Source organism: Heterocephalus glaber, unplaced genomic scaffold (assembly GCF_053883595.1).
Source record: "Heterocephalus glaber isolate CG9 unplaced genomic scaffold, H.glaber_assembly_v1.0 deba00000122, whole genome shotgun sequence".
NCBI classification, from domain to species: domain Eukaryota; kingdom Metazoa; phylum Chordata; class Mammalia; order Rodentia; family Bathyergidae; genus Heterocephalus; species Heterocephalus glaber.
Window position 1 is genome coordinate 71,496,921 of NW_028258138.1, and position 13,091 is coordinate 71,510,011.

General features: G+C 36.0%; 1 protein-coding gene across 4 annotated transcripts in view; it reads right to left on the bottom strand.

The window, feature by feature from the left end:
* Polq (DNA polymerase theta) overlaps positions 1-13,091 on the bottom strand; it is a 158,658-nt gene that overhangs the window by 128,833 nt on the left and 16,734 nt on the right. For all 4 annotated transcript variants that reach the window (XM_087209112.1, XM_087209115.1, XM_087209108.1 and 1 more), the window contains 4 exons: positions 11,267-11,486; positions 8,299-8,446; positions 5,602-5,748; positions 2,082-2,294 (listed from right to left, as the gene is read on the bottom strand). In XM_087209112.1, coding sequence (XP_087065238.1) covers positions 2,082-2,294; positions 5,602-5,748; positions 8,299-8,446; positions 11,267-11,486 — 728 coding nt within the window. The remainder of the gene's footprint in view (positions 1-2,081; positions 2,295-5,601; positions 5,749-8,298; positions 8,447-11,266; positions 11,487-13,091) is intronic.

Consider the following 13,091-nt stretch of genomic DNA (forward strand, 5'->3'; position numbering starts at 1 on the left):
TATAATCCCAGCAGTTGGGGAGACTAAGGCAGGAGGATCCCAAGTTTGAGGCCACCTTGGACAACTTAGTGAGATTCTGCCTCAAAATAATAATTTTTAATTATTATTAACTCAATGTGAAGGCCCTGGGTTCAATCCCCAGTATTAAAAAAAACACCTCAGGGCCAGAGATTTAGCTCAGTAGCACCTTGCCTGCCTCACAAGCACAAGGTGGTCCTGAGTTCAATCCTGGTACAAAAAAAGGGGGGGAGGGATTTAGGGGCTGAGGATTTAGCTCAGTGGTGCCCGCCACCTGCCTCACAAGTGCAAGGTCCCAAGTTCGATCCCCGGTACCAAAAAAAACACTTCATTTATGTGTTTCTGCTTAAAGACACTGAGTTCACAACCAACAGCAATATAACTCATGTCTGAACAAAGTTCAACTGATATATATTTTCTTCATAAGGCACATCAAAGACTTACTGCACTATGGAGCATAGGATAGCACTTCAGCCCTATATCTAGGGGGTCATTTTTTTTTTTTTTTGAGACAGGGTCTTGCTCTGTAGTTCAGGCTATCCTTCACCTCCCAGCAATCCTCCTGCCTCAGCCTCCCAAGTGCTGAGATTACAAGCGTGCGCCACCACATCAGGCCTGGGAGTCATTTTAAACAGTGAAATTGCCAACAAATGCACAAAACTGTGAAAAAGCTAGCACTAAGTAGGTCCTGTGAGGATACTTGTTTACAGTTGATGAGTCAAAACAAGAAGGCAGACTTGATTTCAGCAGGAAGTACACCTGGAAAGCCTCAAAGTTTTTACAGCTCTGTGCATATCTGTGAAAGCCCAACAGGTTCTGCTTTTGAACTTCTGAATAAACCCCAGTAAGGGGGCGAATTCACATTCTGTGCACTCTGTGGATAATGAGGACCAGCTGTGTGGGGGAGCACACGTCAGGTCAAGTTGTTCTAAAACTCACTTCCCTCAGTACCTACTCAGGTTCCACCAAGAATACCCTACCAATTTTCCCATTCACACTTTCCTTTTTTGCTAGATTTCCTAATTTCTCTTCAGTAGTTACAGAACTCTGCTTCATTTTTATTCTGTTGGGTTTTGGGGGGGGGTTTTTTACAAATCTAGTATAATGGAGTCAGTTATGTCCTAGAGAAGAAATATGAAGTCACTGAAAATGTTTCTCCCAAGGTTCTTTAACATTAGAAACACCTAACAATTTAGTCACACAAATGCTATAGTACATTCAAAATACTGCTTGCTTCTCTCAACATTTAATTCAAACAAGGCTCTTGATTCTTAAGTCAAAACTTGTGTTTGGGTTGCTGGTAATATTATCATTACTTGCTGGTACAAGGTATGAAATTAAAAAGGTATTTTCAAAACCAGCACTAATTTGGAGTGAAAAAAGATGGTATATGATGAAGTTCTTGTTCTCAAACTATGAGAAAGCTTCTCAGCTCTTAGCATCCCAATCTGACCTCCAAGACCAGATGCCTAAGCAGAACTAATGTGCATGAAAATTAAATAGTGCTAAAGAGTAGACTATACTTGGAAATTAAAAATCATCTCCCAACAAATGTAGTAAGAAGTCATCTTCATTTATAAACACTGAATCATTTCACTGTATAGAATGCAAAAGAAAAGTTTAATTTTAAATTAGTAGAAAACCAATAGTTAACGATATATGCACATTATAACTTATGCTCAGGCCAGGGATTTAGCTTAGTGGTTCCAGTGCCTGCCTCACAAGTGCAAGGTCCCGAGTTCGATACCTGGTACCAAAAATAAATAATAATAATAATAACTTATGCTCACTGTAACTATTAAGTGACTCCAAAATGATGACATCTGGGGCCAGGGATTTAGCTCGGTGGTTGCACACCTGCCTTGCAAGTACAAGGTCCTGAGTTCAATCCCCAGTACTGGGAGGAAAAAAAAAACCACACACACACAAGACAAAATGATGACATCAGTACACCGCCAATAGAGATATGTAGCACATGAGAAACAGGTTGCCAGGTACTCATCAAATTTCAAAAAACTGACACTGTCCTTCAGCAATGCTATTACAATTAAATTCAAACTCACCCATTGTGTCTACTCCTTTCCTGCCAGCACGACCAACCATCTGCTTGTAAGTAAGAATGTCTAGAGGGCGACCACTGAAAATAGGGGTCCGAATAATCACACGACGTGCAGGTAAATTCACCCCAGAAGAAAGAGTAGAAGTTGCTGCCAGGACTCGAATGAGACCTTGACGGAAGGCTCCTTCAATGATATCCCGCTCCTCAAAAGTAAGACCTAAAAATAAGAGGTTCCAAAAACATGTATTTATTAGCATACAATGAACATATTACATTTGACCACTTACCAGTAGATCTGAGTCTGTTGCAAGCCTCTGAAGTTTTTTCTAAGCTCTATTTTGACTATAAACAAAGAAGAAACATAAAACAGCCACAGAACAAATGGTCACACTTTAGTGTCTCAATAAAACTTTGTTTACAAAAACAAATGGGCTACCTTTGACTAGCATACTAGTTTGCTAACCCCACCCTTTTGTGCGTATATTTTAAAATTTATTTTAAATATTTATCATGAGAGATCAGATACATGAAGCAATAAAAATTTAAAATACATTGAAAAAAATTAAAATAAATTGAAAGGATTAAATTCCTAATATTAGAAACTAAATCTTCTTTATCATATCCTTAGCACATATGACCATGGACTGAACACTTCCTGGGAAAAGTTCGGTTTTTGGGTTTTTTTCCAGTTTATTGGTACATTTCAGGTATACAATAGTTACATTCATCATTGGGATCTTGTACCTTTACATGATGTATCTTGGTTATTTTTTCCCCATTCCCCTGCCCTCCCTTCAACCCCTCCACCCTTCCCTATTTACAAAGACTTTGTTTTCATGTTTTTCCTTTTCTCATATTTTTTCTTTTCCTTTCTTTCCTTTCCCATTCCCCTCCCACATTCCCTAATCCTTTAGACATTTTTTTCCTATTTCACAATATCAATTATACATTTTGATTCTTATTTACACTTTTAGTTTTTAACACCAGAGAAACTATTCAGTATTTACACATGCGTGTCCTATTTCTTTCACTTGAGAGTAAGGCCTCAATGTGCATCCATTTAGCTATAAATGTCTCTACTTTCTCATTCTTTATGGCTGAGTAGTACTCCATTTTATTTAAAAAACCACATCTTCTTTATCCAGTCGCCAGTTGATGGGCAATTGGGCTGTTTCCACATTTTAGCTATTACAAATTGTGCCGCTATAAACATGGGTGCACATATAACACTGTGGTATGATTCTTTTAATTCTTTTGGGACGATACCCAATAGAGAAATAGCTGGGTCAAATGGGACTTTCAATCGTAGTTGTTTGAGGTATCTCCATATTGATTCCACAGTGGTTGCACCAGTCTGCACTCCCACCAACAATAAAGAAGGGCTACTTTCTCCCCACAACCCTCCCAGCATTTGTTATTGGTTGATTTCTTGATAGCAGCCATTCTTTCTGGGGTAAAGTGGAATCTCAGCATTGTTTTCATCTGCATCTCTCAACTGATCAGTGATGTTGAACATTTTTTCATGTTTATTTGCTGCTTTTACTTCGTCTAAGAAATGTCTGTTCATTTCAGATGCCCATTTTTGAACTGGGTCTTTACATTTGGGGAGTCTGATTTTTTTTTACTTCTTTATATATTCTAGATAGTAGACCTTTGTCTGAGGAACAGCTGGTAAAAATTTTTTCCCACATAGTAGGTTGTCTCTTAGCTCTGCTGGTGGTTTTTCTTGCAGTGCAGAAGTTTTTAATAAGATGAGATCCCAGGTGTTGAGTATTGGTGCTAGTTCCCGTGCTACTGAGGATTTGTTCATAAAGTCCTTTCCTGGGCCAGGGATTTAGCTCATTGGTTCCACCGCCTGGCTTGCAAGTGGAGAGACCTGAGTTCTATTCTTGGTACCAAAAAGAAAAAAACAACAAAAAACATAAAGTCGTTTCCTATGCCAATGTCTTCGAGAGTTCTACCTAACTTGTATTCCAGCAAGTTTAGTGTTTCTGTTTTAATATCTTTAACCCACTTCGATTTTAGTTTAGTGCATGGTGACAGATAGGAGTCTAGTTTTAATCTTTGGCAAGTTGAAATCCAATTTTTCCAACAACATTTATTAAAGAGGCTATCTTTCCTCCAGTGAGGGTGGTTGGCTCCTTTGTCAAAGATGAGGTGGATGAGTATGTCTGGAGTTGTTTCTGCATATTCTAATCTATTCCACTGATCCTCAGGTCTATTTCTTTGCCAGTACCATGCTGTTTTTATCATAGTGGCTTTGTAGTACAGTTTCAAGTTGGGAATTGTGATAACCCCTGCCATGACTCTGTCACCTAGAATTGCTTTTTCTATTCTAGGTCTCTTCTGGTTCCAGATGAACTTTTGGATTGTTTTTGCTAGTTCTGTGAAATACGCTGCTGGGATTTCAATTGGGATTGCACTGAATCTGTATTGCAGTTTTGGAAGTATGGCCATTTTCACTATATTGCTTCTTCCTACCCAGGAACAGGGGATGTCTTTCCATTTTCTTATATCCTCTTTGATCTCTTTTTTCAGAGTGCTGTAGTTCTCAATGTAGAGGTCTTTTGCTTCCTTTGTTAGATTGATTCCTAAATATTTCATTTTTTTGAATGCTATTGTGAAAGGGATTGTTTCCCTAATTTCTCTTTCAGTGAGTCTGTTATTTGTGTACAAGAAGGCTATTGTTTTTTGAGTTTTGACCTTGTATCCAGCTACTCTACTGAATCTGTCAATTAAGTCTAGAAGTCTTCTGGCAGAGTTTTTTTGGGTATTCTATGTAAAGTATCATATCGTCAGCAAATAATGACAATTTAACTTCTTCTTTTCCTATCTTTATTCCTTTTATTTCTTTCTCTTTTCTAATTGCTGTGGCTAATGTTTCCAGAACTATATTGAACAGGAGTGGTGATAGTGGACTGGAAAAAGTTCTTTATTCAATGACTGTGAAAATTTTTGCAATTTTGACCGCCTATCCATTTGATATTCAAATACTTTAGCTCTCTCCAAATGCAATATCACAATTTCTAAAATAAATTTGAATTTGACGTATCTGTGAAAATATCTGAATATTCTTTGTAATAAAAGGTGACACCCAGTGCAGCATAAAATTAGAGTAGCAAGTACCACTACAACCTAAGTTTTAAGAAAACATAATACAGGCCTGGAGATTTAGCTCAGTGGTTCCGGCGCCTGCCTCCCAAGCGCAAGGTCCTGAGTTCGATCCCCGGTACCAAAAAAAAAAAAAAAGCTTTAAAAAAAAAAAGAAAACATAATACAGAAAGTTACGGATTTTAGAATTCCCTTCCCCGATAGTTCAAAAAGCCTTTACCTAGTATCTATATACTACACAGATAAGTAAATATGTTTGTTTTACTCTTGTTTAACTTAACCACAGTTTCTTAAAATGAAATTTAAGAGTATGAATCATGGTTAACAGGAAATAAATGCAAATAAATATAAAAATGAAGAAAGTGAGAATTTTTTGAGAGGGCTTCTTAATAACTGATTATAATATAGAATACCTGCATGATGAAATGCTACTCCCCATGGTACAGTTTTTTGTAACACAGAGTCCAGACCTGAAGGTGAACGTTTCAATTGATCTACTACTTCCAAGAGGCTCTTTTGTTCCAGAATCGGTGGTATAAATTCAGATGCTTTTGCCAATCCTGTCAATGGGGGGCATGCACACACACACACACACACACACACACACACACACACACACACACACACAAAAAAAAAAAAAAACTATTAATACCTCAACACTGTTCACCTCTTAAGTGCTATGGGCCTAAATCATGACAGAGAAAATGCCAAGGCAATTGTTTAGAAACCACTGCATATTTCAAAATACTGATCTCCAGATGCTGTGATATACCTGGAATGGGTGTGACCTGGTCCTAAGAATTTTTCAGTCTTCTCAGGTGATTCTAACACAGTTTAGGAGACTTTGTATTAGGATGTTATCAAATCCAAAGGGAGGGGGAAGGACCTGCTATAGGAGAAAGAGGATTACAGAAACTAATTACTACTCAAAGATTAAAAATCAAAACCTTTACTCAAGGTGTGTCCCACGAACCAGCAATATCAGTATCACCTTGAAGCCTAGTTTTCTGGGAACAGCTTTCCAGCCTCTCTAGCACTAATTTGATAATCACACACTGCCTTTTGGTTTTGCCTGTGCAACGTTCTCCGAAGTAAGACCTTAACTTTCTTAAATGCAGGATCTGTTTTCCTAAAGAATTTCCCATTCTTCCCCAAAGAATTTCAGAAATTTAGATTTCTAAACTTGTAAAACTTTACATAAAATATATTTTTACAACTCATATTTTACATTTTTTAAATTTTTAAATAAACTTTTCTTAAAAGTTTGAGGAAGCACAGGTTACCAATGTTTTATTTTGCTAAGGACAACTAAAAATGTTTTCAAACTACCATTTCTATTAATATATTTTTCTCAGAAGTCATTTCATCATTTAAAAAAGACAGTGGGGATAATTTCAAAATTTAAACTTCAGATTTATGAAAAATGTGCTGCTTTATCTTTATTATTCTGGTAGAAATTTCATCATAGCCCAGGCTCCAGTTGGAGCACAAACATTTGGGAATCACAGTTACAGATCAAGATAACAAAACCTCAAAAAAAGGAAAAAAATGATTCTGGTCATTAAGGAATGAGTTGACATGGTTTAATGTGAAAAATACAAGTTAGCATGGTAGAGAAAGCATCAATTAAGAGGAAAATAGGACAGATAATACAGTGCTGGACAAGAGCCTAAAAAATATAAACTTTAGGCAAAGTTTACTTGTTAGAGCCAAGCTTGAGTTATCTATTCCTGCCCTCATGATGCCACTGACAGAAGTAATAAAATGCTACTATCCTGGAACTGGAACTGGTCTGTCTTCCCTATATTTATCTTAGACTCCAAAGGACCACAGGCTAATTAGTAAAAGTGTTGAGACAATTATGTTCATCCTTGAATCAGTACAAATAGATACCAATGGTTACAGCAATGCACTGAGTTACCATTGAGCAATTAAAAAGGAATAGGGCCGGGGCTCAGTGGTGCTCCTGCCTGCCATGCAATCGGAAGAACCCGAGTTTGACCCCCAGTACCAAAAAAGAGGAACAAATTATAAATGTAACAACATCAGTGAATCTCAAAAACATCATTCTGAGTGAAAGAAGCCATATAAGACATATATATGCTGTATGACTTCATTTACATAAAATTGTTAGTTTCTAAGACACAAGTAAAATGGCAGAAACATCCACATTAACTACACTATGTTTTAGAATGTAAAATCTCTTCAGGTAAAAATAACTGATACAATTTTTTAAAAACTGTATTGTGATAACAAGGCATTTCACATTCTCGAAGTTCAGATATGATTTGAACTAGATCCATCAGCCTTAACTATAAAATATTTTATACATTAGCTGAAACAAACTGGAAAAAAAAGAGAAAAAAAATGACAGTACCGACATAGAAGAGGCTGACACCAAAAGAGCAGAACAGAACATTTTAGTGATGGAACTGTTCTAAGTATTTGGTTTTAGTGATGGTGAAATGGATGTGCCCATTTGCTAAAATTCATCAAATTATACACTTAAAGAGGATACATTTTATTATGTATAAACTATACCTAAATAAGTGATTTTAAAATACATATGAATATATGTGTACACACACACGTCTATCTACGTACATAAGATTCCTTTTTAAGGTCACACCTTTGGAAATGTTAAGCAAAACGTGACCACTTTCAAGGGATGGGAGTACACCATATATGTAGTTTGGTGTACAATTTACAAACTCCAAGAATCGACCTCTCAAAGCCCATATATCCCAAATGAAGAACACTAGTATATACCTGTATAAACACAGCACTCTTAAACTCTGAAGACAAATGCCCTGAGTGTGTGTGAACATATTTTCTATAAGGAGAGGACAAGACTCCCAAAAGCATAGCTAGTGGGCAGGCAGTAGCCATAATGAAAGAGTCATGCTTTGTTAATATAATTACTAGTATTACTTTCTTTATTAGTAGTAGTACATGTTAGCAGTACATGATGTTTCCATTCCTGTGGGGAATTGGTACATGTACATAACACATCTTAATTCTTTTTGCATCCCTTTCCCTTCTCTCCCCCCTCCATCTATCTCTTGCAAACATACTAATAATGGAGACCTTTATTTTCATCTGTAACTCACCCTCAGCTTGATGGTGTAGATTATAAAACTCTCGAGCAATTATATCCGCCAGCTTCTCACACCATTTTTTTGATGGACAAAAAAGTAATACTGAATGGTTATCACGAACAGTCTCATAGCATAAACTAACAACATGATCGTCATCTCCCTAAAAAAGATTAACACTACCTCAGTGATACATTCTCAATCAGTTTTAAATCACTCATTTTGTTTCATAGAGAAGGTTTATCTACCCAAAGGCATAATAAAAATAATTTTTAAAACCAGTAAAAAAAACAAGAAGTAAAAAATAAACCTTATGATGCAAGGAGAGAAGGAAAGGTTTTTCATGCATTCAAATAGTTTGTACTGAACTCCAAGCCTCAGGCAGTAGGGACATACTGGTGAACAAAAGAAAATCAAAGTCCTAATCTTCAAGGGGTTTATAGTCTCATTGAGAGACACATTAAAATACTAAACAAGGTCAGGGATTTAGCTCAGTGGCACCATGCCTGCCTTGAAAGTGCAAGGCCCTGAGTTTGATCCCCAGTACCAATAAATATATAAATAAAATACTAAACAAATAAATGTAAAATACAACCACGAGATGTCCTAAAACAAGAGTTGTACAGTGTTTTTAAGGCCTCATATTTGACAGAAATTTGACAGAGACCTGAAAGAAAAATTTTCCTAAGAAAATGATTTAGCTAACATGTGAATGGGAGTGGGGGACATTATCTCAATGAAAAGTAACACACTATTCAGGCAGAACAAAGAGCACGTGTGAGTGCCCTGTGCCAGCCTGCAAGTTCTCCATACTGGAAAAATGTCAATCTGTGTAATGAATTCATGCCTCCTTTCACTCACTACACAATTGACTATGGGTCCAGTATTGTTCTAGGAACTGAGGATGGAGCAGAGAACAAAGCAAAAAAAAATTCTGCCCTCGTACTGATTTTACTCCAGTAGGAACAGACAGAAAATAGTAAAAAGAAAATAAGTAAAATTGATAATATGTTCCATCTTGAAAAAGTGCTAAGGAGAAAAATAAAACAGGGAAGACAATTAGGTACCATGAGAAAGACACTGTAATTTAAATAAGGTGTCCAGGGAAGGTCTAAGAAAGTGACATTTGAGTAAAGGAGCCATGGTTACTGAGTGAACCATACTGATACTGGAGGGGAAGGCACTTCACACAAAGAGAACTTGAGATGGGAGATGCCTGGCAGACTGCAAAATGGTAAGGAGGCTGGGTGAAGTGAGAGGAATGTAGAAAGTGAGCTCAGAGCACCAAGTGGGTGGCAACAGATCATACAGGGCTCTGCACGCTGCTTGGAAGATGTTGGCTTTGATTCTAAATGAAACAATTAACCACTGCAAGTTTTTGAGCAGACAAATAACATGATCTGATGTTCATTTTAAATAGATCACTAGCTCCTTATTTAAGCAGAGACTAAAGGGAACAAGCAGAGAAAACAGTTAGGAGGCTGTTTCAGTGCTCCAGGTCAGAAGTGAAAGTGGTTCAAATAGAGTAGAGGCATAGACATGGTATCAGAAGGAAAGATTAACAAGTGAGCAAATGAATGTGTTTAACATATAAACTTACAGAGCTACTAAAGCAATGCCTGGTGTAATTTAGGGTAAAGAGCAAAGCAACTGAGGAAGATTCCATATCAAACATGCAGAGGCCACAAATCCATACCTATGAAGACACTGAGACATATAAATTTATCCCTACCCCCTACTCTAAAGCTCTTCTAGTACTCAGAGGTATAAGCATGCATAAAAATAGAAGATGCCTTAGCCAAAGTTGGTGGCCCATGCCTGAAATCCCAGCACTCTAGGAAGCTGAAACAGGAGGATCGTTAGAGCCCAGCCTGAACAGTTTAACAATTTAGCAAGAGCCTGTCTAAAAATTAAAAATAAATAAAATTAAAATGGGCTGGGGATGTTGCTCAGTGTGAAGGCCCTGGGTTCAATCCATAGGACTACAAAAGAAAAAAAGAAAATGCCTCTCACTCAGTAGAAGTACATAACACTTCCTCAACCTTAGGATTAAAGAATCAGGCTTAGCAAATAAAATATCGTCAACTAAAATTTTTAAAGTGTAGTCAGGGGAGGCAAAGGAGAAGTAAAAAAATCTAAGATGTGATATATAAATATGCCAATTCCCCACAATGAATATATGCAATATATATCACCAAAATCTACTAAAAAACTATTAAAATATTATTTAAAAATTAAAAATTAAAAAGTGTATTCAGGGGTTTAAGGATGTGCTTTTTACTTATCAAACTCTCCCAGAAGCTAGACAATTTTAAAAACTGTATTTTGTCCTTACAACAGTACTAAAGTATTACATCACATTTTATAGATAGATTCAGGGAGATTTTGCAACTCAACCAATATTTCAGTTATAACAAGTATTTCTAGGGCTGGGGATTTAGCTCAGTGGTTCCACCGCCTGCCCCACAAGCGCAAGGACCCGAGCTCGATCCAGGGTACCAAAAAAATAAATAAATAAAATAAAATAACAAGTATTTCTATTAAGAGGTAGGTCTGTCTAAATCCTAAAATTAAGTTCTTTTCATTCTATGTACTATTTAGTATAACTACCATTAGTATAGTACAAAATTAGTATAATTAATAAAAGGTTAATTTTCCACATTAAACTAGTATAGACTCAACCATAAGGAAATCTTTTCTTAGTGAAACAGAAAAATTTACAAAGTTTGGTACTTTTAAAACGTTTATATATCAGGAAATAATGATCATTTAAAGACACAACTACATTCCTTCTATCACCATCAACTCTTTAATATTAGCTTACTATTAATTCTAATGGATATACACAGTTTAATACTAATTCTAATGGATATATAAACTTTGCAACCTCTAATTATACAATTTAAGAATTGTTAATAACTAGTTGGACAATGCCATCAAACACAAAGATACTGATAGTGGTGATGTAAAAGTAATGATTTACCTTCACTTGCAGCATGGGTTGAAATTCCCTTATAAGTTTCATTGAAGAGTCATAAATGGAATTTCCAATTTTTACTAACTCCAAAAGTGGTACAGGACGAAAGTCAGTATGGTAGAGTTCAGCATTCAACCAGGAAGCTATAAGTTCCAAATTAGGGAGAGTGGCACTCATGCCAACAACCTGCACAGCATTAGACAGGGGACTGGCTAAATCTGCCTGGCTGTGAAAAATAAATGAAAATCACATTCAAAGATACATACTAAATTAACAAATAGTGCCACTAAAATGCTCTTGATCATGTCCTTTGGTGCATACATGTATACCAGAGCTGATCAACATGAGCTAAGATTAGTAATATCAACAAGACTGAAAATGGGGAAAGGTAAATTAAGGGAAGAGGGAAGGAGATTAAAAGAAGAAACAAACTGCATTATGTACATATACCCACTCCCCAGGATGATTGTAAACTGCATGCCCTGCAAGTATGTAGCAATAAAAAAATTCAAAAAGAAAGAAAAAAATATATATGGTGAATGTTTAAATATTAAATTTTATATGTATAATTATATGTAAATGTGTTTACGTTATTTAAATAGCATTATTTAAATTATATGTAAATTTGTCATATGTATAAAATACATTGCCATTAATCACCTTCCAAATATTCTCCCTCATTTCAAACACACTTATCCCACTGTTCTTGCCACATTCTCTTTTTGTTTTTGTTTTTTGGTACCGGGGATCGAACTTGGGTCCTTGCGCTTGCAAGGAAGGCGGTGGAACCACTGAGCTAAATCCCTGGCCCCTTGACACTTTCCGAAGCAATTCCAGAAGTCCTCTTTCATGGGTGTTTTTATAAAGTATGATAAAAAATGCAGTGAATGTTGCTGCTGAGTGCCATCCAATAAAAAGGCAGGCTGGTAAAAACTCTGTCATGTGTTCTCATCTTCCTTATTCACCAGATCTGTAGCTCACTCTCAAAGTCAAAATGACAATGAAAGATACACGTTTTGAGTCAAATTCAGGACATCAAATCAGCCATAACAGCACAACTATAGACACTAAACAAGACTTCCAGAATGCTTCAGAAAGTAGCAAGAATAAGGGGATAAGTGTGTTTGAAGTGAGGGGGAGTGTTCTGAAGAGAATTAATGGCAGTGTGTCTTTCACCGTAATAAATTTTAAAAATTTAAATATTTACTATATTTTTCAATCATACCACAAATATTTAATATATAGGCCTAGGAACATAATTACTGGATCATGGATTACAGAGTCACCATTTATCTTCAGTTTTAATAGATAATGTCAAACTGTTTTCCAGAGACTATACCAAAATAATTCTCCAACCATCAATATATATTCTATTGCTCTAGTCACAACTTGGTATTGTCAACCTTTCTAATGTTAGTCATTATGGACAGTGTATGATGATACTTGTTTGAAGAGATGATATACATCTACTTGATTGTTAATGAGACTGAGCAGCATTTAACATTTATAGGCCATTTGTATACTCTCTTGCAAATGTCAGTTCAAATTCCTCATCAATAATTGGGCTATCTGTGCTTTTTTTACTTACAGAACTGGTTATAATAGTTTGGATAACGACTTTCCTCTTTCATTAATTTTTGTTCTTGTTTTTACCATTTTATTCCTTATATTTTCTGTGACATTACCTTACAATTCTTTTCTGAAGTTCTTGAAATGGATACAGTAAGTAATTTACATATCTATAAAATACTACCAATTTCACTTTAAAACAACTTCAGTTGCATTCATTTATTATGAGATTTTTTTCATTAGGTTTATTGGTACATTTTAG